This window comes from Zonotrichia albicollis, chromosome Z (genome assembly GCF_047830755.1).
Source record: "Zonotrichia albicollis isolate bZonAlb1 chromosome Z, bZonAlb1.hap1, whole genome shotgun sequence".
In the NCBI taxonomy this organism is placed as follows: domain Eukaryota; kingdom Metazoa; phylum Chordata; class Aves; order Passeriformes; family Passerellidae; genus Zonotrichia; species Zonotrichia albicollis.
In genome coordinates, this window is record NC_133860.1 from 6,863,936 (window position 1) to 6,886,684 (window position 22,749).

The window sequence follows — 22,749 nt, forward strand, 5'->3', positions numbered from 1 at the left end:
TCTCTGCCTTATGGAAGACATTGGACATCGGCCTTTTCCCTCCCCTAAGGTCCTCAATTAAATTTTTAATTTTATTTATTTTAAATTAATTTTTCATTTATTATAATCTTAATTTTAATCTTATTACTACCACATATATATTGGTTTTATTCCATGTATTTCCCCCATTTTTCCTGCATGGATTCATTTTTCAATGCTGCAATGGAAGACATTGGACATTGGCCTTTTCCCTCTCCTAAGGTCCTCAATTATATTTATATATAAATATTTATATATAAAATTTTAATCTTATTTATATACTAATTTTTTTTGTCCTTTTCCATATATTTTCCCAATTTTTTCAAGTTGCTTTCTATTATCTTTTGAAGTGTAAAAATCATTCCTGTGGCTCTCTGTTGATAAACAGGACTTTATTTATTTCTGATTTTTTATTCAAAGAGAAATTTGGTTTGCTGTGTTTGTGTCCGGAGGGGTGGGATGGAACTCTGGGAATTCACTTTGGGAATTTTATTGTGAATATTTACAATCATATTTACAAGAATTGGATGGATAATATTGACAAGAATATTCTCAAGAATATTTACAAAAAAGCTGAATAAGGCCAGGAAGGGATTCGATGAAATCTCCATTTTGTTGGATTTTACACCCATCCCAATGAAATCCCAATTTTGTTGCATTTTACACCCATCCCAATGAAATCCCAATTTTGTACGAGTCCCCTGTTGGATTTTAGATCCCAAATCCCGGATTTAGGAATTTTTTGGAAATTTCCTTCTCTTTGTCATTAATGAACAAATAACATGGAAAATGCAATCTGGGCACGGCAGCTTGGGAATTTTGATTTCTTCTCCTTGAGTTCTGGTTTGGTGTCCATCCATCGCTTCCTTCCACCATCCTGCATTTGATGGAATAAAGGTTTGGTGTCCCTCCATCGCTTCCTTCCATGATCCTGCATTTTGTGGTTTCTTGATGGAAACTGATCTTCTAAAGGTTTGGTGTCCATCCAATTCTTCCTTCCACCATTCTGCATTCTGGTGGTTTCTTGGTGGAATAAAGCTTTGGTGTCCATCCATCTCTTCTTTCCACCATCCTGCATTTGATGGAATAAAGGTTTGGTGTCCATCCATCACTTCCTTCCACCATTCTGCATTCTGCTGGTTCCTTGGTGGAAACTGATCTTCCAAAGGTTTGGTGTCCATCCATTGCTTCCTTCCATGATCCTGCATTCTGCTGGTTCCTTAATGGAATAAAGCTTTGGTGTCCATCCATCGCTTCCTCCACCATCCTGAATTTTGTGGTTCCTTGGTGGAATAAAGGTTTGGTGTCCATCCATCGCTTCCTTTCACCATTCTGGTGGTTCCTTGGTGGAATAAAGGTTTGGTGTCCATCCATCGCTTCCTTCCACCATCCTGCATTTGATGGAATAAAGGTTTGGTGTCCATCCATCACTTCCTTCCTCCATCCTGCATTTGATGGAATAAAGGTTTGGTGTCCATCCATGGCTTCCTTCCACCATCCTGCATTTGATGGAATAAAGGTTTGGTGTCCATCCAATTCTTCCTTCCACCATCCTGCATTTGATGGAATAAAGGTTTGGTGTCCCTCCATCGCTTCCTTCCACCATCCTGCATTTGATGGAATAAAGGTTTGGTGTCCATCCATCGCTTCCTTCCACCATCCTGCATTTGATGGAATAAAGCTTTGGTGTCCATCCATCGCTTCCTTCCACCATCCTGCATTTGATGGACCAAAGCTTTGGTGTCCATCCATCGCTTCCTTTCACCATCCTGCATTTGATGGAATAAAGGTTTGGTGTCCATCCATCTCTTCCTTCCACCATTCTGAATTTTGGTGGTTCCTTGATGGAAACTGATCTTCCAAAGGTTGATAAATTCATGGGCTTTAAGGTCCAACCCATTCCATGACTCCACCGGATGTCCTCCTAAATTGGAATTTCCAGATCTGTTGGGAATGAAATGGGAGATGTCCTCCTAAATTCACATTTCCCTTGGGTTGTGGAGCTCTGAGAGGAATTTTTGCCCCAGAATCCTTGGAAGTGTCCGAGATGGAAACCTGGATTAAAAATAACCAGGAATGGATAAATATGGAAATATGGAAATATTAATCCGATATTTTTGGAGATTTTGCTCCGGTTTTATCTCGTTTCTTCAACTCCAAAGGTGAGGAGCAAAGCAAAAGCAGAGAGCCCGAGTCCATCTCAGCCCATCAATTTGCTCCAATTAAAAATTATCTTTAAATATCTCAAGGTGAAGCGGCCATGATAATGGACTCAGACGGCCATTACGCTCTAATTGCTCCCTAATGGAGACTTTGATTGGATAGAACTTCTCGAAAAAGGAACTAAAAGCACCAGGAGGGTTTTTTTTGTTCCACTGCTCATCAGAGATTAAATTCCGTTTTTATTTAATGCTGTGAGGTCGGCAAAGCCCCCCAAGTTTTATTCCATATTTCCTGCAAAAAATATTTTCCTGGTGTGGGAGGAGATTTTAGTGTGAGGCCACCAAAAATTTCCTGTTCCAGTGGGAAAATTAACGAACTTTTAATTAACTCTTGCCATATTTAACGCCTTTACCTTTATGTGTTTTTGTGTTTTATTGCTGGCTCTGTGAGGCAAGGAAGGAAATGCCAGTTTTCAGAAGTCCAGAAATTGAAATTATTTCTCCATCTTTGCTTCCCTTTTTTAACCATTTCCTGGGGAATCTGCAGGAATATTTTCCACGGTAAACCGAGGAAAGGATGCCAAGAAACCAGGGGGTGAATTTATTGATTTATTGATTGATTTATTAATTGATTTATTTCTCTGGGAAATGGGTGCCAGGGTGGAACAAAGAGGAGAATCCTGCGGAGGGCAGGAACAGATGGAGGCACAGATTGGGGAGCCCGCAAACAAAGAGCCGCAGCTGGCACCGGAGTGGGCACAGAGCGGGCACAGAGTGGGCACAGAGTGGGGCTGGGAGCGGGCACAGAGTGGGGCTGGGAGTGGGCACAGCTCGTCCCACAGCTGGCACCCAGAGTGGGCACGGAGCGGGCACAGAGCGGGCATAGAGTGGGGCTGGGAGTGGGCACAGAGCGGGCACAGCTCATCCCGCAGCTGGCACCGCAGTGGGCACGGAGTGGGGCTGGGAGTGGGCACAGCTCGTCCCGTAGCTGGCACCGCAGTGGGCACGGAGCGGGCACAGAGTGGGCACAGAGTGGGGCTGGGAGTGGGCACAGAGCGGGCACAGCTCATCCCGCAGCTGGCACTGCAGTGGGCACGGAGCGGGCACGGAGTGGGCATGGAGTGGGACTGGGAGCAGACACAGCTCATCCCGCAGCTGGCACCGGAGTGGGCACAGAGCAGGAGCGGGCACAGCTCGTCCCGCAGCTGGCACCCACAGTGGGCACGGAGTGGGGCTGGGAGTGGGCACAGAGCGGCCACAGCTGGCACCGGAGCGGGCACAGAGTGGGGCTGGGAGCAGGCACAGCTCATCCTGCAGCTGGCACCGCAGTGGGCACGGAGCGGGCACAGAGTGGGGCTGGGAGCGGGCACAGCTCATCCCGCAGCTGGCACCGGAGTGGGCACGGAGCGGGCTGGGAGCGGGCACAGCTTGTCCCGCAGCTGGCACTGCAGTGGGCACAGATCGGGGCTGGGAGTGGGCACAGCTCATCCCACAGCTGGCACCGGAGTGGGCACAGAGTGGGGCTGGGAGCAGGCACAGCTTGTCCCGCAGCTGGCACCGCAGTGGGCACGGAGCGGGCACAGAGTGGGGCTGGGAGTGGGCACAGCTCGTCCTGCAGCTGGCACCCAGAGTGGGCACGGAGCGGGCACAGAGCGGGCACAGCTCATCCCGCAGCTGGCACCGGAGTGGGCACAGAGCGGGCATGGAGTGGGGCTGGGAGTGGGCACAGCTCATCCTGCAGCTGGCACCCAGAGTGGGCACGGAGCGGGCACAGAGCGGGCACAGCTCATCCCGCAGCTGGCACCGGAGTGGGCACGGAGCGGGCACAGCTCAGCCAGAGTGTGACTGGCACCGGGAGCAGGCAGAGAGTGGCCACAGTGGGACTGGGAGCGGGCACAGCTCATCCTGACCCAGGCTGGCACTGGGAGTGGGTACAGCTCACCCAGATTGGCATAGGGAGCGGGCACAGCTCACCCAGACTGGCACTGGGACATGGGCACAGTTCACTGGGTGTGGGATTGGGCACAGCTCACCCAGACTGGGGCTGGCACTGGGAGTGGGCACAGCTCACCCAGACTGGCACTGGGACATGGGCACAGCTCAGCCAGACTGGGGCTGGCAGTGCCCACGCCTCTGGGACACTGGCACACAGGCAGGGAGCGTGGGCACCACCGTTCCCACGCATTTGGGCAGAGGTGGCACCAGGACATGGGATGGAAAATCCCAATGGTTTGGGATGGAAGGGGTTTGATGGTGACCCCATTGAATCCCAATGGTTTGGGATGGAAGGGATTGGATGGTGACACCATTGAATCCCAATGGTTTGGGATGGAAAATCCCAATGGTTTGGGATGGAAGGGATTTGATGGTGACCCCATTGAATCCCAATGGTTTGGGATGGAAGGGATTGGATGGTGACCCCATTGAATCCCAATGGTTTGGGATGGAAAATCCCAATGGTTTGGGATGGAAGGGATTTGATGGTGACCCCATTGAATCCCAATGGTTTGGGATGGAAAATCCCAATGGTTTGGGATGGAAGGGATTTGATGGTGACCCCATTGAATCCCAATGGTTTGGGATGGAAAATCCCAATGGTTTGGGATGGAAGGGATTTGATGGTGACCCCATTGAATCCCAATGGTTTGGGATGGAAGGGATTGGATGGTGACCCCATTGAATCCCAATGGTTTGGGATGGAAGGGATTGGATGGAGACCCCATTGAATCCCAATGGTTTGGGATGGAAGGGATTGGATGGTGACCCCATTGAATCCCAATGGTTTGGGATGGAAGGGATTGGATGGTGACCCCATTGAATCCCAATGGTTTGGGATGGAAGGGATTGGATGGTGACCCCATTGAATCCCAATGGTTTGGGATGGAGGGGATTTGATGGTCACCCCATGGAATCCCAATGGTTTGGGATGGAGGGGATTTGATGGTGACCCCATTGAATCCCAATGGTTTGGGATGGAAAATCCCAATGGTTTGGGATGGAAGGGATTTGATGGTGACCCCATTGAATCCCAATGGTTTGGGATGGAAAATCCCAATGGTTTGGGATGGAAGGGGTTTGATGGTGACCCCATTGAATCCCAATGGTTTGGGATGGAAGGGATTGGATGGTGACCCCATTGAATCCCAATGGTTTGGGATGGAAGGGGTTTGATGGTGACCCCATTGAATCCCAATGGTTTGGGATGGAAGGGGTTTGATGGTGACCCCATTGAATCCCAATGGTTTGGGATGGAAGGGGTTTGATGGTCATCCCATTGAATCCCATGGGGAAAACGGAACGGGATTTTGGGACAAACAAACACAGAACTCGTTTGTTGTCGGCCGTCGGGTGTTTGTTGGGTGGAACGTTCTGGAATATGGGTGCCGTTATTGGGAATAACGCACTCGTATCAATCATGCCGTTACTGGGAATAACGCACTCGTAGCAATTGTGCCATTACTGGGAATAACGCACCCGCAGCAATCGCGCCGCTATTGGGAATAACGCGCTCATAGCAATTGCGCCGTTATTGGGAATAGCGCACCCGTAGCAATTGCGCCGTTACTGGGAATAACGCACTCGCAGCAATCGTGCCGTTATTGAGAATAACGCACTCGTAGCCATCGTGCCGTTACTGGGAATAACGCACTCGTAGCAATCGCGCCGTTATTGGGAATAACGCACTCGTAGCCATCGTGCCGTTACTGGGAATAACGCGCTCGTAGCAATCGCGCCGTTATTGGGAATAACGCACTCGCAGCAATCGTGCCGTTATTGAGAATAACGCACTGGTTTGAGTCATCCCTGAAAGGAGCCGGAGGAAAACTTGGGAACGTTCCCAAAGAGCGCCATGGCAACGCCCAGCTCGTGTTTTGCAGCTCGGGAAATTGTATTTTTGGAACTCCTGACTCACCCCCCCTTTGAACGTTTCTTTGGCTGTGGGGCAGGAAAAGAGGAGAAAAGGCTGAATTTCCCTTCCCAATTTCCGAGCTGCTTCCACTTGAATTTGGGAAGCGGCTCATTTGCATATGCTAATGAGATGCAGAGCGATTGGATCCGGGCTATATCAACTTTGCCAACTCCTTGCATTTCCCCAACCTTTGCAATTCCGGATTAAAGGAGTCACCAACGCGAGCACACCAAAATTTGATTTTTTTTAAAATTCCCTCTTTGATGAACCCCAAAAATATCAATATTGACTCTCTGATTAATTTGCCCCAAAATTATCTTGATTTTCTGGAGAAATCTCTCATGAGCTGCCAAAGTGAGGAGCGTGCCCAGAGCTGGCAGCCAATTATTTGCCAGGGGTAATTAACAGGGAATTGCATCCCTGCATTTCCTTATTCTGCGTTTGATATCATTTTGATATCATTTGATATGATATCATCATATGATATGATTTGATATCATTTGATATCTCCATGGAATAAATCAATTTATTTCCATTCATAAACTCCTGGCTCCAGAACCCACAAATGATCAAATTCCCAAATTTCATTTTTTCTTGTGGATTTCCAAATCCCTCCCAAAATCCCAGAAAATAAAAAAAAAATCCCCCCCCAAAAAATCCCATCAAAATCCCAATAAATGCACAAAAAAATTCCCAAAAAATCCCAGAAAAAGAAAGAAAAAATCTCAAAAAAATCCCCAAAAATCCCCCCAAAATCCCAATAAATGCGCAAAAAAAATTCCCAAAAAATCCCAGAAAAAGAAAGAAAAAAATCTCAAAAAAATCCCCAAAAAATCCCCCAAAAAATCCCCCAAAAAATCCCCCCAAAATCCCAGAAAATTTAAAAGAATTCCGTCCCAAAATCCCAGAAAAATAAAGAAAAAAATCTCAAAAAAATCCCAAAAAATCCCCCCCAAAAATCCCAGAAAAATCCACAAAAAATCCCAGAAAAAAAATCTCCCCAATATCCCGAAAAAATTGAATAAAAATAAAAAAAGACTCCCAAAAAATCCCAGAAAAATCCCCCCAAAAAATCTCGAAAAATCCCAGAAAATTTTTTTTAAAAAATCCTCCAAATAATCCCAGAAAAATTTAAACTATTAATATTATTATTAGTATTAGTATTAGTGTTAGTGTTATTCATATATTATTTATATATTTATATGTATTTATAGAAATTTTATATAAATATAGAAATTATCCATAAATATATAAATATTATACTACATTACATTACATTACATTCTATATAAATGATATACATTATATAAAAATATAAATTCTATATAAATGACATACATTATATAAAAATATAAATTCCCTATACAACTATATAAATGATATACTTATGTATATTAAGAAATACGTATTTTTAAAATTTAATATAAATTGTATTTATATTTGTGTAAACAAAATTAGACAGAGCTACAGAATATTATTATTATGATATCAATATATGTGATTTGTATTTGCATATACAAATGTATTTGTATATCATTTATATTTTAATATAAATTACACATATAACAACAATATCCACAAACATATTAGAGTTTGGTTTTTAAAGGCAAATCTTTAATAAATGATGGGATTTGTAAGAAAATTATTGCTGTAAGGTTTTGGGCTGGTTTGGATGGAAAATCCCGTTCCAAAGTTAGGGGACACCTTCCACCCATATAAATAAATCCCAATTTTACACATCTGGCCTGAATTAAAATTGCTTTATTTCGGGGTGGAAGTGACTCCAGACCGGAATAAAATCATAGAAAAAAAATTCAAAAGCTTTCGCTGCCATATGTTTGGAGCGGAGCTGCCGTCCCAAATGCCAAGACGTGTTGAAGGCTAGCTGGGTGTTTGGGGACGATTGTCCCATATTTCCATCTTTCCGAGTTGCATTGTTGTCGAAAGTTCTGCTGTGGGTTGGAAAAAATATGTGCTGGAGCTGGGTAAAAATATCCCATAAAATTACCATATTGCAAAGGACAACAATCGCCGAGCTCGGATGCTTGGGGAAGGAGCGGCGGGCTCGGGCTGTAAACAGGATGTGCTGGGCCCCAGGCACGGGGGGAGCTCGGCGGGACAAATCCCGGGCTGGAGGGACAAATCCTGGGATAAAGGGACAAATTCTGGGATAAAGGGACAAATTCTGGGCTAGAGGGACAAATTCTGGGCTCCAGGGACAAATCCCGGGCTCGGGGCTCGGTGCGGTTCCCTCAGGGCATGAGGGACAAATCCCGGGCCCGGGGCTCGGTGCGGTTCCCTCAGGGCGCGAGGGACAAATTCCGGGCTCGAGGGACAAATTCTGGGCTAGAGGGACAAATCCCGGGCTCGGGGCTGGAGCAGCTCCCTCAGAGCACCGAGGGACAAATCCCGGGCCCGGGGCTCGGTGCGGTTCCCTCAGGGCATGAGGGACAAACCCCAGGCTCGAGGGACAAATTCTGGGCTCCAGGGACAAATCCCGGGCTCCAGGGACAAATTCTGGGCTCGGGCCTCGGTGCAGCTCCCTCAGGGCGTGAGGAACAAATCCCGGGCCCAGGGCTCGGTGCGGTTCCCTCAGGGCATGAGGGACAAATCCCGGGCTCGAGGGACAAATCCCGGGCTCGAGGGACAAATCCCGGGCTCCAGGGACAAATTCTGGGCTCGGGCCTCGGTGCAGCTCCCTCAGGGCATGAGGGACAAACCCCAGGCTCCAGGGACAAATCCCGGGCTCCAGGGACAAATCCCGGGCCCGGGGCTCGGTGCGGTTCCCTCAGAGCACCGAGGGACAAATCCCGGGCTCCAGGGACAAATCCCGGGCTCGAGGGACAAATCCGGGGCCCGGGGCTCCGTGCGGTTCCCTCAGGGCATGAGGGACAAATCCCGGGCTCGAGGGACAAATCCCGGGCTCGGGGCTGGAGCAGCTCCCTCAGAGCACCGAGGGACAAATCCCGGGCTAAAGGGACAAATCCCGGGCTTGAGGGACAAATCCCGGGCCCGGGGCTGGAGCAGCTCCCTCAGGGCGTGAGGGACAAACCCCAGGCTCGAGGGACAAATTCTGGGCTCCAGGGACAAATCCCGGGCTTGAGGGACAAATCCTGGGATAAAGGGACAAATTCTGGGATAAAGGGACAAATTCTGAGCTCCAGGGACAAATCCCGGGCTCCAGGGACAAATCCCGGGCCCGGGGCTCGGTGCGGTTCCCTCAGGGCGTGAGGGACAAATCCCGGGCTCGAGGGACAAATCCCGGGCTCGGGCCTCGGTGCGGTTCCCTCAGGGCATGAGGGACAAATCCCGGGCTCGAGGGACAAATCCCGGGCTCCAGGGACAAATCCCGGGCCCGGGGCTCGGTGCAGCTCCCTCAGAGCACCGAGGGACAAATCCCGGGCTCGGGCCTCGGTGCAGCTCCCTCAGGGCATGAGGGACAAATCCCAGGCTCGAGGGACAAATCCCGGGCTCCAGGGACAAATCCCGGGCTTGAGGGACAAATGCCGGGCCCGGGGCTCGGTGCAGCTCCCTCAGGGGACTGAGTGACAAATCCCGGGCTCCTCCAAGGGACAAATCCCGGCTCCTCCGAGCCCATTTGCCCTCACAGCCCCGCTCTGCGCTCGGCATCTCCCTCAGGGCCCTGAGGGAAAAATCCCGGCCTCGGGGCTGGCTGGAGCAGCATCCTCAGGGATAAATCCGAGCCCAGCTTCCCTCACAGCCCCGCTCCGGGCTCGGCATCTCCCTCAGGGCCCTGAGGGAAAAATCCCGGCCTCGGGGCTGGCTGGAGCAGCTTCCTCAGGGATAAATCTGAGCCCAGCTTCCCTCACAGCCCCGCTCCGGGCTCGGCAGCTTCCTCGGGGCAATGAGGGACAAATCCTGGGCTCGGCAGCTTCCTCAGGGCAATGAGAGACAAATCCTGAGTTTTTCCGAGCCCAGCTGCCTTCACAGCCCTGCTCTGAGCTGGAGCAGCTCACTGAGGAAGCTGAGTGATAAATCCGAGCCCAGCTTCCCTCACAGCCCTGCCCTGGGCTCGGCAGCTCCCTCAGGGCGCTGAGGGACAATTTCCGGGCTCGGGGCTGGCTGGAGCAGCTCCTTGAGGGCACTGAGGGAAAAATCCTGAGTTTTTCCGAGCCCAGCTTCCCTCACAGCCCCGCTCTGGTCTCAGCGCAGCTCCCTCAGAGAACTGAGGGATAAATCCGAGCCCAGCTTCCCGCACAGCCCCGCTCTGGGCTCGGCAGCTTCCTCGGGGCAATGAGGGACAAATCCCGGTTTCTCCGAGCCCAGCTGCCCTCACAGCCCCGCTCTGGGCTTGGCAGCTCCCTGAGGGCACCGAGGGATAAATCCGAGCCCAGCTTCCCTCACAGCTCCGCTCCGGGCTCGGCAGCTTCCTCGGGGCAATGAGGGACAAATCCTGGGTTCGGTGCCGCTCCCTCAGGGCACTGAGGGACAAATCCCGGTTCCTCCGAACCCAGCTGCCCTCACAGCCCCGCTCCGGGCTCGGCAGCTCCCTGAGGGCACCGAGGGATAAATCCGAGCCCAGCTTCCCTCACAGCCCCGCTCCGGGCTCGGTGCAGCCCCCTCAGCTCGGTGCCACCTTCCCCAGGCCCTGCAGGATTTCCCCCCTTGCTCTCCCCCTGAGGCTGAAGAGGATTTGCCTCCAGCCAGGGGGAATGGAGCGTTCCCACCTCTGCTCGCACCTGCCGAGCTCGGCCTGGGCTCGCAATCCAGACAGGGCTGGATTTATCCTTCCGTGGTGCGGGGAACGTCATTTATTCCTTTCAGAAGACGCTCGTAAGGATAATTTAGTTGCTAATGACCCGTCGGCTGGCAAAGTACAGAATGTGCTGCGAACAGCTCGGAGAAAGCCGGGGCCTCTCTCCCAGCTGCGATTCCAGAGGTGCTCTCTGGTGAGGACGTGATTAGGTGGGATCATCCCTGAGATCCCAAATAATTCTGGCACTGGCGATTTTTGGGTTTTCACCATTTTCTGTGCAATTCCAATGATTTCCTCAGGCTTGAAGGTTCCTGTAGGTTCCTGTTATTTAGAACAAACCATTCTGAGATTTCACCATTGCCAGCCTCACCTGTGCATCCCCAGCCAAGCCATCCCGGTGTCCTGGCTGTGCTTTGTGTGAATTCATCCCGGTGACGAATTAATTTGGCTTTCACACACACGTCAGGCTTTTCTATCCTCCTTTCAGAGCCCAATTGAATGTTCCTATCCAGCTCCTGCCTTGTTTTTTCGTGCCGTCCTTTTTCCACATCCCCTCCCTGCCTGTTGTTTTGGGCTTTTCTTCTCGTGTGCCGGTGATATTTAGAGCCGAACCTTCAAAAAAAAAAGATGGGATCAATGGATGTGCATTTGAAATTTTCCGCTCCTTTAGCTTATCAAATATCCAGGTTTCTCCTTGCCTTGATCTTCCTTCTTTAATCCTCCCGCTGCATTTTGTCGAGCTGGGGTTTTTTTCCTGCCGTTTTTCAAGCTCGTACTCGGATCAATCCAAGTTCTTTTGAAGAGCAAAGCAGCAGGAAAGGTCTGAACCCACCGACCAGGCGTGCTGAAATTAATTGGGATGAGCAGCAGCCTCACCTTCCTTGCTTGGACACAAAATTCCTGCAGATCCTGGGGGGATTTAGGTGACCCCAAAAAGCTGGAAATGTTCTGGGCTGGATGGGGATTGGAAAACCTGGGACAGTGGGAGATGATCTTAAAGTTCCTCCTCACCCATCACTGATGATCCTTTAAATCCTAAATTCTTTATCCCAAATTTCCTGAGGACAATTCCCAAATCTGCCCAAGCTCTCTCCCAACCTCGACCTTGTGAACTTTTCCATATCCCAGCTGGAAATTGAGGATGTCACCAAAATTCTGCTTTTTCCTCCGTGTTGTCTCCTCCTTTCCATGTGGAGGAGGAGCAGGAATTGGAGAATCCAGGTTCCTTCAGAGCCATGGATTATTGATTCAAACAATCCCCCAAACCCGTGGATTATTGATTCAAAAAATCCCCCAAACCCGTGGATTATTGATTTAAACAATCCCCCAAACCCGTGGATTATTGATTGAAACAATCCCCCAAACCCGTGGATTATTGATTCAAACAATCCCCATCCAAACCCATGGATTATTGATTCAAACAATCCCCCAAACCCGTGGATTATTGATTCAAAAAATCCCCCAAACCTATGGATTATTGATTAAAACAATCCCCCAAACCCGTGGATTATTGATTCCAACAATCCCCATCCAAACCCGTGGATTATTGATTCAAAAAATCCCCCAAACCCGTGGATTATTGATTGAAAAAATCCCCCAAACCCGTGGATTATTGATTAAAACTTTAAAATCTGCCTAATTAACCTAATGGAATGCTTGATGGGATCTGTCAGGTAAATGATCCACACTTTCATTCCTCTCTTTTTTATTTTTTTTTTTAATTTTTTTTATTTCCTGGAGCTTAATTAAATATTTACCTCCGAGTGTCTGGTGCTATTAACGAGTTCATCTATTAACGGGAGAGAATAGAAATCCTGATTGGGGGAAAGAATGGAAGTGTCAGGTTTGGAATCTTGGAAATTTTTCCTGGATTTTGTCTCCAGCTGAAAGGCGCCAGGAGATTAATTGGGAGCGTTAATTAGGCACGGAAAGGCGGGAATGATTTGCCACCAAGCCTAAAGAACTTTTTTTGTCCCCAGATGTAGAAGACAGAACTAGCTCAGGGTCCTGGGGGAATGCAGGACATCCGAGCCCATCCCGGGTAAGTAAAATTCATTTTATCCCCTGCTGATGGATAGAACAAAATTCCCTCTGGAATTTTCTACATCCCCAGGTGGTGGAATTGGGCACGGCCACATCCCAATCCCTGCCCAGCAGCAGAATTCCCTCTGGAATTTTCTACATCCCTGAGTGCTGGAATTGGGCACGGCCACATCCCACAATCCCTGCCCAGCAGCAGAATTCCCTCTGGAATTTTCCCCATCCCTGAGTGCTGGAATTGGGCACGGCCACATCCCAATCCCTGCCCAGCAGCAGAATTCCATCTGGAATTTTCTACATCCCTGAATGCTGGAATTGGGCACGGCCACATCCCAATCCCTGCCCAGCAGCAGAATTCCCTCTGGAATTTTCCACATCCCTGAGTGCTGGAATTGGGCACGGCCACATCCCAATCCCTGCCCAGCACCAGAATTCCCTCTGGAATTTTCTACATCCCTGAGTGCTGGAATTGGGCACGGCCACATCCCACAATCCCTACCCAGCAGCAGAATTCCCAATGGAATTTTCTACATCCCTGAGTGCTGGAATTGGGCACGGCCACATCCCACAATCCCTGTCCAGCACCACAATTCCCAATGGGCTCCCTCTGCTTGGAATTCTCTGGAATTTTCCACATCCCCGAGTGCTGGAATTCCCCAATTAACCAAAAGCATAACGAGGATCTTCATCCCCTCCTCGGAGCTCTGCTTTCCCCGTTTGTGCCTCCGAGGACGGAATCCCAGCACCTTTTCTTCTCCCCCTGACGTCGTGGCAGCTCCCATCTGTCACTTTGATTTCCCTTTTTTTATTTTATTTATTTATTTATTTTTTTTTTTCTTTTTTTTCCCCCCTCTCTCCTTGACACTTGTATTGCTTCCGAGGGAAAAATGTTTTGAAAAGGAAAGCGGGCAATTGGCACACACCGATTATTTCTGCCTGCAAAGCCCTGAATGCCAGCGGGGAGACGGCAAAAGAAAAGGAGCACGAGCGGGCGAATTCTCAATCGGGGCCGGGCATTAAGGCGAGGAATTATTCCACAAACAACCTGACCTCGCTTTTTCCTGCCGGAATGCAATTCCCCCAGCGGGAGATCTCCTCCCCTCCACAGCCTTTTTGCCATTTTTTAAGCACCACCACTCCTCCCCAAAGCGTTTTTGTTTTTTTTGCTGATTTCAGGAGCATCACCCAGATCTCCAGTCAGAATTTTCTTTTCTTTTTCCTAATGAACACAACTTGGAAATGTGGCATTCCAAGCAATCAGCAGGGGGAAAAAAATGATGTTTTTTAGCAGCAGCAATTTTTCCAATTGAGGTGTAAAATGGTGTTTTTATCCCGTTTCTTGCCAGAACTATGGAGATGGGACTCACTATGACCACATGGCCAGCAGAGACCTCGCCTCACACGACAATCTCTCTCCTCCCTTTGCCAATTCCAGAATACAAAGTAAGAACACGGAATTTCCTCCCTCGCTGGGGTGGGGGAATTGGGAGCGATGGATTGGGAATAAAATCCCGGGGGCCTTCAATTCCTTAGTTTCATTTTTTTTGAGGGATTTGTTGCAATTTTCCATGCCGTGATATTTAGCATTTTAGCTCCATTTTCAATGATATTTTATTGATGTTTTGGATCTCTACCCGTGGATTCACGATGGAAACCCTAATGAATAAATCCCCAAAGGAGCAGAGAAACAAAAGGTGAGGGAACATTGGGAATGTTGTTTGGAGTGGAAGGGAGATCTCCATGGAGATCTTTTCCAGCTGGAACGCTCCCGGGATTCTGCGCTAGAGTTTGATAAAGTCAATAAATGATGTCAGAATAGTGGCCAGGCTCCATCCAGGAGCAAAGCAAACTCTTCCCTTCAAAGCTTCCAAGGAAAACACGGAGCTGTGGCTGCCACACATCCCTCATCCCTGGCACTTGTGGTGGTTTGAGAAAGGCTGGGAGAAGCCAAGGAAAGCACGGAAATGCCAACTCTCCCTGCACTGCAGGGAATCCATCAAAGCACAGCTGGACTGCAGCAAATCCATCCGATTTCATGGGGGTGGGGTGGGGGCATGGGCTGGGACATCGTGGGGCCGTGTGGGAATGGCAATGGAAATGGAAATGGGAATGGCAATGGGAATGGCAATGGCAATGGCAATGGGAATGGCAATGGGAATGGCAATGGAAATGAGAATGGCAATGGGAATGGCAATGGGAATGGCAATGGGAATGGCAATGGGAATGGGAATGGGAATGGCAATGGAATGGCAATGGGAATGGCAATGGAATGGCAATGGGAATGGGAATGGCAATGGATGTGGCAATGGGAATGGCAATGGAAATGGGAATGGATGTGGCAATGGCAATGGGAATGGCAATGGAATGGCAATGGGAATGGGAATGGCAATGGAATGGCAATGGGAATGGCAATGGAAATGGAATGGCAATGGGAATGGCAATGGCAATGGGATGGCAATGGGAATGGGAATGGCAATGGGAATGAGTAGGGCAATGGGAATGGCAATGGCAATGGGAATTGCAATGGGAATGGCAATGGCAATGGAATGGCAATGGAATGGCAATGGGAATGGCAATGGGAATGGCAATGGGAATGAGAATGGGAATGGCAATGGGAATGGGAATGGGAATGGCAATGGAATGGCAATGGGAATGGGAATGGGAATGGCAATGGGATGGCAATGGAATGGCAATGGGAATGGCAATGGGAATGGCAATGGCAATGGGAATGGCAATGGGAATGGCAATGGAAATGAGAATGGCAATGGGAATGGCAATGGGAATGGCAATGGAATGGCAATGGGAATGGCAATGGCAATGGGAATGGCAATGGAATGGCAATGGGAATGGCAATGGCAATGGGAATGGCAATGGGAATGGCAATGGCAATGGGAATGGCAATGGGAATGGGAATGGAAATGAGAATGGCAATGGGAATGGCAATGGCAATGAGAATGGCAATGGGAATGGCAATGGCAATGGGAATGGCAATGGAAATGAGTAGGGCAATGGGAATGGCAATGGGAATGGCAATGGGAATGGGAATGGCAATGGGAATGGCAATGGAATGGCAATGGAATGGCAATGGCAATGGGAATGGATATGGCAATGGCAATGGAATGGCAATGGGAATGGGAATGGATATGGCAATGGCAATGGAATGGCAATGGAATGGCAATGGCAATGGGAATGGATATGGCAATGGCAATGGAATGGCAATGGGAATGGCAATGGATGTGGCAATGGGAATGGCAATGGGAATGGCAATGGAATAACAATGGCAATGGCAATGGCAATGGAAATGAAAATGGGAATGGCAATGGAATGGCAATGGGAATGGCAATGGGAATGGAATGGAAATGAGTAGGGCAATTGGAATGGCAATGGAATGGCAATGGGAATGGCAATGGGAATGGAATGGAAATGAGTAGGGCAATTGGAATGGCAATGGAATGGCAATGGGAATGGCAATGGCAGTGACAATGGCAATAGGAATGGCAATGGGAATGGCAATGGCAAGTCCAGTGACAATGGCAATGGGAATGGGCAATGACAATGGCAATGGCAATGGCAATGGATGTGGCAATGGGAATGGCAATGGCAGTGGCAATGGTGGTGGCAATGGGAATAGGAATGGCAGTGATTATGACAATGGCAATGGCAGTGACAATGGCACTGAGAGTGACAATGGCAATGGGCATGGGAATGGAAAGTAAACTGCCAATGGCAATGGCAGTGATTATGGCAATGGCAGTGACAATGGCACTGAGAGTGACAATGGCAATGGGCATGGCAATGGGCATGGGAATGGAAAGTAAACTGCCAATGGCAATGGCAGTGATTATGGCAATGGGAACAGGAATGGCAATGGCAATGGCAGTGATGGTGGCAATGGCACTGGAATGGCAATGTGGGTGACAACGGCAATAGAAAGTTAATGTGAATGGCAATGGCAATGGGCATGGCACTGACACTGGGCGTGGGAATGGCAATGCCAATGGCAATGGCAATGGTAATGGCAATAGTAATGGCAGTGACAATGGCAATGGGAATGGGCATGGCAATGGTGGTGACAATGGTAATGGCAATGGCAATGGTCGTGGCAATGACAAGGGGAATGGCAATGCCAATGGCAATGGTAATGGCAATAGTAATGGCAGTGACAATGGCAATGGGCATGGCAATGGTGGTGACAATGGTAATGGCAATGGCAATGGCAATGGTCGTGGCAATGGGAATAGTAATGGCAGTGGCAATGGGAATGGGAATGGTAATGGCAATGGTAATGGCAGTGGCAATGGGAATGGGAATGGCAATGGCAGTGACAATGGAAATGGCAATGGGCTTGGGAATGGCAATGCCAATGGCAGTGACAATGGCAATGGGAATGGTCGTGGCACTCCCAATGGTCGTGGCAATGGCAATGACAATGGCAATGGTAATGGCAGTGACAATGGCAATTGAAATGGCAAAGGCAGTGACAATGGCAATGGCAATGGGAATTTCAATGACAATGGGAATGAATGGCAATAGTAATGACAATGGCAATGGCAGTGAGAATGGCAATGGCAGTGAGAATGGGCATGGGAATGGCAATGGGAATTGAAAAGGCAATGGCAGTGACAATGGCAGTGGCAATGAGAATGACAATGGCAATGGGAATGGCAATGGCAGTGACAATGGCAACGGCAATGGGAACAGGAATTGTAATGGGAATGGCAGTGGGAATTTAAATGGCAGTGGCAATGGCAATGGTAGTGGGCATGGGAATGGCAGTGGCAATGGCAATGGCAATGGCAGTGGCAATAGGAATGATAATGAGGATGGCACTGGAAATGGCAATGGCAATGGGAATGCCAATGGCAGTGACAATGGGAATGCCAATGGCAGTGACAATGGCAATAGCAATTGAAATGGCAATGGCAGTGACAATGGCAATGGGAATGCCAGTGACAATGGCAATGGCGGTGACAATATCAATGCCAATATCAATGCCAATGCCAATGCCAATGAACTTTGGGACACCAGGGGTGACCCCTCCATGGCTCTGTGATGCCACCCACCCTTTGGGTGCCACCACAGACCACGTGGTGACCTGTGGGAAAATTCTGCTTTTTTTTTTTTTTTTTTGAATATTTCCCAAACCCTTTTCTCGATGTTTAACGGGATTTTCCCATTTCATCCCCGCAGCAGAACTGGAATTTTTTGCAGCTTAGTGAAGTTTACCCCACACAGCATGAAAAGCTTGCAATTTGTAAACATTTGGGATCAAATTTTCCATGCTGTGCATGTGACTCAGCCCTCTCGGTGGTTTTGTAACGATTTCCACATTTCCTGAAATGGGATTACACGGCAGCCTGGCAGATTTGGGATTTTCTCCCTTTAGTGCCTGCCACGGTGGGAACATTAATTCATTTTCACACCACCTTTGCTGCAAAAACCCAAATGGGGAATTGGGGAGAAATGGCCAAAACTGGACAGGAATTTAACTTTGTGCTGCTTTTTTAATGATGTCAAAAATTCCCATTGCCGTTGGAGTGAATGGATTTGTCAGGAAAAAGAAACGCCAAAATGACCAGGACGTCTCCATTTCCCTGGAAAGGCAGAAGAGTCCTGTCCTTGATTCTGGGTTCCTGTTCCTAATCCCAGAGTCCTGTTCTAAATTCTGGGTTCCTGTTCTTAATCCCAGATCCTGTCCATGATTCTGGGTTCCTGTCCCTAATTCCAGAGTCCTGTCCTTAATCCCAGTTCCTGTCCTTGATTTTGGGTTCCTGTCCTTAATTCTGGGTTCCTGTTCCTAATCCCAGAGTCCTGTTCTTAATTCTGGGTTCCTGTCCCTAATCCCAGATCCTGTCCATGATTCTGGGTTCCTGTCCCTAATTCCAGAGTCCTGTCCTTAATCCCAGTTCCTGTCCTTGATTTTGGGTTCCTGTCCTTAATTCTGGGTTCCTGTTCCTAATCCCAGAGTCCTGTTCTTAATTCTGGGTTCCTGTCCCTAATCCCAGATCCTGTCCATGATTCTGGGTTCCTGTCCCTAATTCCAGAGTCCTGTCCTTAATCCCAGTTCCTGTCCTTGATTTTGGGTTCCTGTCCTTAATTCTGGGTTCCTGTTCCTAATCCCAGAGTCCTGTTCTTAATTCTGGGTTCCTGTCCATAATCCCAGATCCTGTTCTTAATTCTGGGCTCCTGTCCATAATCCCAGATCCTGTTCTTAATTCTGGGTTCCTGTTCCTAATCCCAGATCCTGTCCATAATTTCAGATTCCTGTTCTTAATTCTGGGCTCTTGTTCTTAATCCCAGAGTCCCATCCTTAATCCCAGAGTCCTGTCATTGATTTTGGGTTCCTTTTCCTAATCCCAGATCCTGTCCATAATTCTGGGTTTCTGTCCCTAATCCCAGATCCTGTCCTTAATTCCAGGTTCCTCTCCTTAATCCCAGAGTCCTGTCATTGATTTTGGGTTCCTGTCCTTAATTCTGGGTTCCTGTTCCTAATCCCAGATCCTGTCCTTAATCCCAGATCCTGTCCTTAATTCCGGGTTCCTGTTCCTAATCCCAGACTCCTGTCCTTGATTCTGGGCTCCTGTCCTTAATCTCAGACTCCTGCCCTTAATCCCAGGGTTCTGTCCTTGATTCTGGGTTCCTGTCCTTAATTCTGGGTTCCTGTCCCTAATCCCAAACTCCTGTCCATAACTTTGGGCTCCTGTTCTTCATTCTGGGCTCCTGCCCATAAATCCAGACTCCTGTCCCATAATTTTGGGCTCCTGTCCACAATCCCAAACTCCTGCCCAAAACCCCAAACTCCTGCCTATAATTTTGGGATCCTGCCCAATGTCCCAAACTCCTTTCCATGATCCCAAACTCTTACCCATAATTTTGGTCTCCTCTCCAAAATCCCAAATTCCTGCCCATAATTTTGGGATCCTGCCCACAATCCCAAACTCCTGCCCACAATCCCAAACTCCTTTCCATGATCCCAAACTCTGACCCATAATTTTGGGCTCCTGTCCACAACCCCAAACTCCTGTCCACAATCCCAAATTCCTGCCTATAATTTTGGGATCCTGCCCACAATCCCAAACTCCTTTCCATGATCCCAAACTCTTCCCCATAATTTTGGGATCCTGCCCACAATCCCAAACTCTTCCCCATAATTTTGGGATCCTGTCCACAATCCCAAACTCCTGCCTATAATTTTGGGATCCTGCCCACAATCCCAAATTCCTGCCCATAAATTTGGGCTCCTGTCCCTAATTCCAAATTCCTGCCTATAATTTTGGGATCCTGTCCATAATCCCAAACTCCTGCCCACAATCCCAAACTCCTTTCCACGATCCCAAATTCCTGCCCATAATTTTGGGATCCTGTCCATAACCCCAAACTCCTTTCCATGATCCCAAACTCCTGCCCATAATTTTGGGCTCCTGTCCATAATCCCAAATTCCTGCCTATAATTTTGGGATCCTGCCCATAATTTCCACCCTCCAATTCCCACCTCCAGCACAAAAATCCCTTCCAACAGAAAGCCCTTGAAAGCCACGATGAAAAAAAGCAGCACAAAGCAAAACATAAATTAAATTAAGAAATCGGCGGTTTGGGATTTTTCAGGATTGGCACGGCAGCTGGCAAACGGGCACGTGGGAAAATACAGGGAACAAAACGCCCAAAGTGGGAACGAGGGGGGCATTTCCATGGGCACTCACGCTCCGGCGGGCACCAAAAACAAAGGGGTTGTTGTGCTGCTCGTTAAGGGCCCACAAAAGAGGGATTTAATGAAGGAGAATTCACAGGCCGGGCCTGTGGAGTTAAAGGAGGAGGTTGGATAAATAAAATCAACTTTTGGGGGGAGATTGGATGGGGAAATAAAGCTGGGAAAAGAGGAGGGGTTGGCAGCAGAGGCTGGGATGGAAAAATGAGAATTATTGCAAAGGGAAAATGCAGAAATAATTCGAATTTTAGAGGGGAAATTCATGGAATTGAAAGGGAGGAGTTGGGATGGTGGGATGGCAGAATGGGCACAGGGATTGTGCCCAATGGGCACAGGGATTGGCACAGGGATTGTCCCCAATGGGCACAGGGATTGGCACAGGGATTGTCCCCAATGAGGGCACAGGGATTGGCACAGGGATTGTCCCCTGTTGGCACAGGGATTGTCCCCAATGGGCACAGGGATTGGCACAGGGATTGTCCCCAATGGGCACAGGGATTGTCCCAATGGGCACAGGGATTGTCCCCAATGGGCACAGGGATTGTCCCCAGTGGGCACAGGGATTGGCACAAGGATTGTCCCCAGTGGGCACAGGGATTGTCCCCAGTTGGCACAGGGATTGGCACAGGGATTGTCCCCAGTGGGCACAGGGATTGTCCCCAGTTGGCACAGGGATTGTCCCCAATGGGCACAGGGATTGGCACAGGGATTGTCCCCAATGGGCACAGGGATTGTCCCCAGTGAGGGCACAGGGATGGCATCTCTGTGCAGTGGGTCCGGGTTGGCATCGGGGCAGGCACTGGCGGCACCCCCGTGTGTGCCAGCCTGTGCAATGGGCACGATGGGCTGTGGGTACCAAGGTGGGTCTGTGGGTACCAGGGAGGGTTTATAGAATGCCAACCAGCACAGGGATGGCATCTCCATGCAGTGGGTCCAGGCTGGCATTGTTGTGGGCACTGTTGGCACCCCTGTGTGTGCCAGCCTGTGAAATGGGCACGATGGGCTGTGGGTGCCAGGGTGGGTCTGTGGGTACCAGGGTGGGTCTGTGGGTGCCAGGGTGGGTTTATAGGATACAAGGGGATCCATGCCAGGCTGGCATTGTTGTGGGCACTGCTGGCACCCCTTGTGTGCCAGAGCTGGGATGGTCTGTGGGATGCCAGGGTGGGTCTGTGGGTACCAGGGTGGGTTTATATGATACAAGGGGACCCATACCCAGGCTGGCATGGGGGTGGGCACTGCTGGCACCCTGTGTGTGCCAGCCTGTGAAATGGGCACGATGGGCTGTAGGGTACCAGGGTGGGTTTATAGGATGCCAACCAGCACAGGGATGGCATCTCCGTGCAGTGGGTCCAGGCTGGCATCGGGGTGGGCACTGGCGGCACCCCGTGTGTGCCAGCCTGTGCAATGGGCACGATGGGCTGTGGGTGCCAGGGTGGGTCTGTGGGTACCAGGGTGGGTTTATAGGATGCCAGGGTGGGTTTATAGGATCCAGGCTGGCATTGTTGCGGGCACTGGTGGCACCCTGTGTGTGCCAGCCTGTGAAATGGGCACGCTGGGCTGTGGGTACCAGGGTGGGTCTGTGGGTACCAGGGTGGGTTTATATGATACAAGGGGATCCATACCCAGGCTGGCATTGCTGTGGGCACTGCTGGCACCCCCGTGTGTGCCAGCCTGTGCAATGGGCACGATGGGCTGTGGGTGCCAGGGTGGGTTTATAGGATACAAGGGGATCCATACCAGGCTGGCATTGCTGTGGGCACTGCTGACACCCCCGTGTGTGCCAGCCTGTGCAATGGGCACGATGGGCTGTGGGATGCCAGGGTGGGTCTGTGGGTGCCAGGGTGGGTCTGTGGGTACCAGGGTGGGTCTGTGGGTACCAGGGTGGGTTTATAGGATCCATACCCAGGCTGGCACTGCTGTGGGCACTGCTGGCACCCCCGTGTGTGCCAGCCTGTGCAATGGGCACGATGGGCTGTGGGTGCCAGGGTGGGTCTGTGGGTACCAGGGTGGGTTTATAGGATCCAGGCTGGCATGGGGGTGGGCACTGGCACACCGTGTGTGCCAGCCTGTGCAATGGGCACGCGTTGGCATCGGCTGTGCCGCACCTGGGCCCTTCAGCTGTGATTGATCGGCCCGCTCATGTGGAATGGGCCCATCTGCTGCCACCAATTATTTATATCCCATTTTATTCTTTCCT

The 22,749-nt window shown here is 49.7% G+C and overlaps 1 protein-coding gene across 13 annotated transcripts in view; it reads left to right on the plus strand.

Moving 5' to 3' along the window:
• Positions 1 to 22,749, plus strand: part of LOC106630201 (transcription factor 4) — a gene marked incomplete at its 3' end in the record, with an annotated part of 61,027 nt that overhangs the window by 13,554 nt on the left and 24,724 nt on the right. For 8 of the 13 annotated variants that reach the window (XM_074532789.1, XM_074532784.1, XM_074532782.1 and 5 more), the window contains 2 exon segments: positions 12,787 to 12,848; positions 14,194 to 14,290. In XM_074532789.1, coding sequence (XP_074388890.1) covers positions 12,787 to 12,848; positions 14,194 to 14,290 — 159 coding nt within the window. 13 annotated transcript variants of the gene reach the window in all.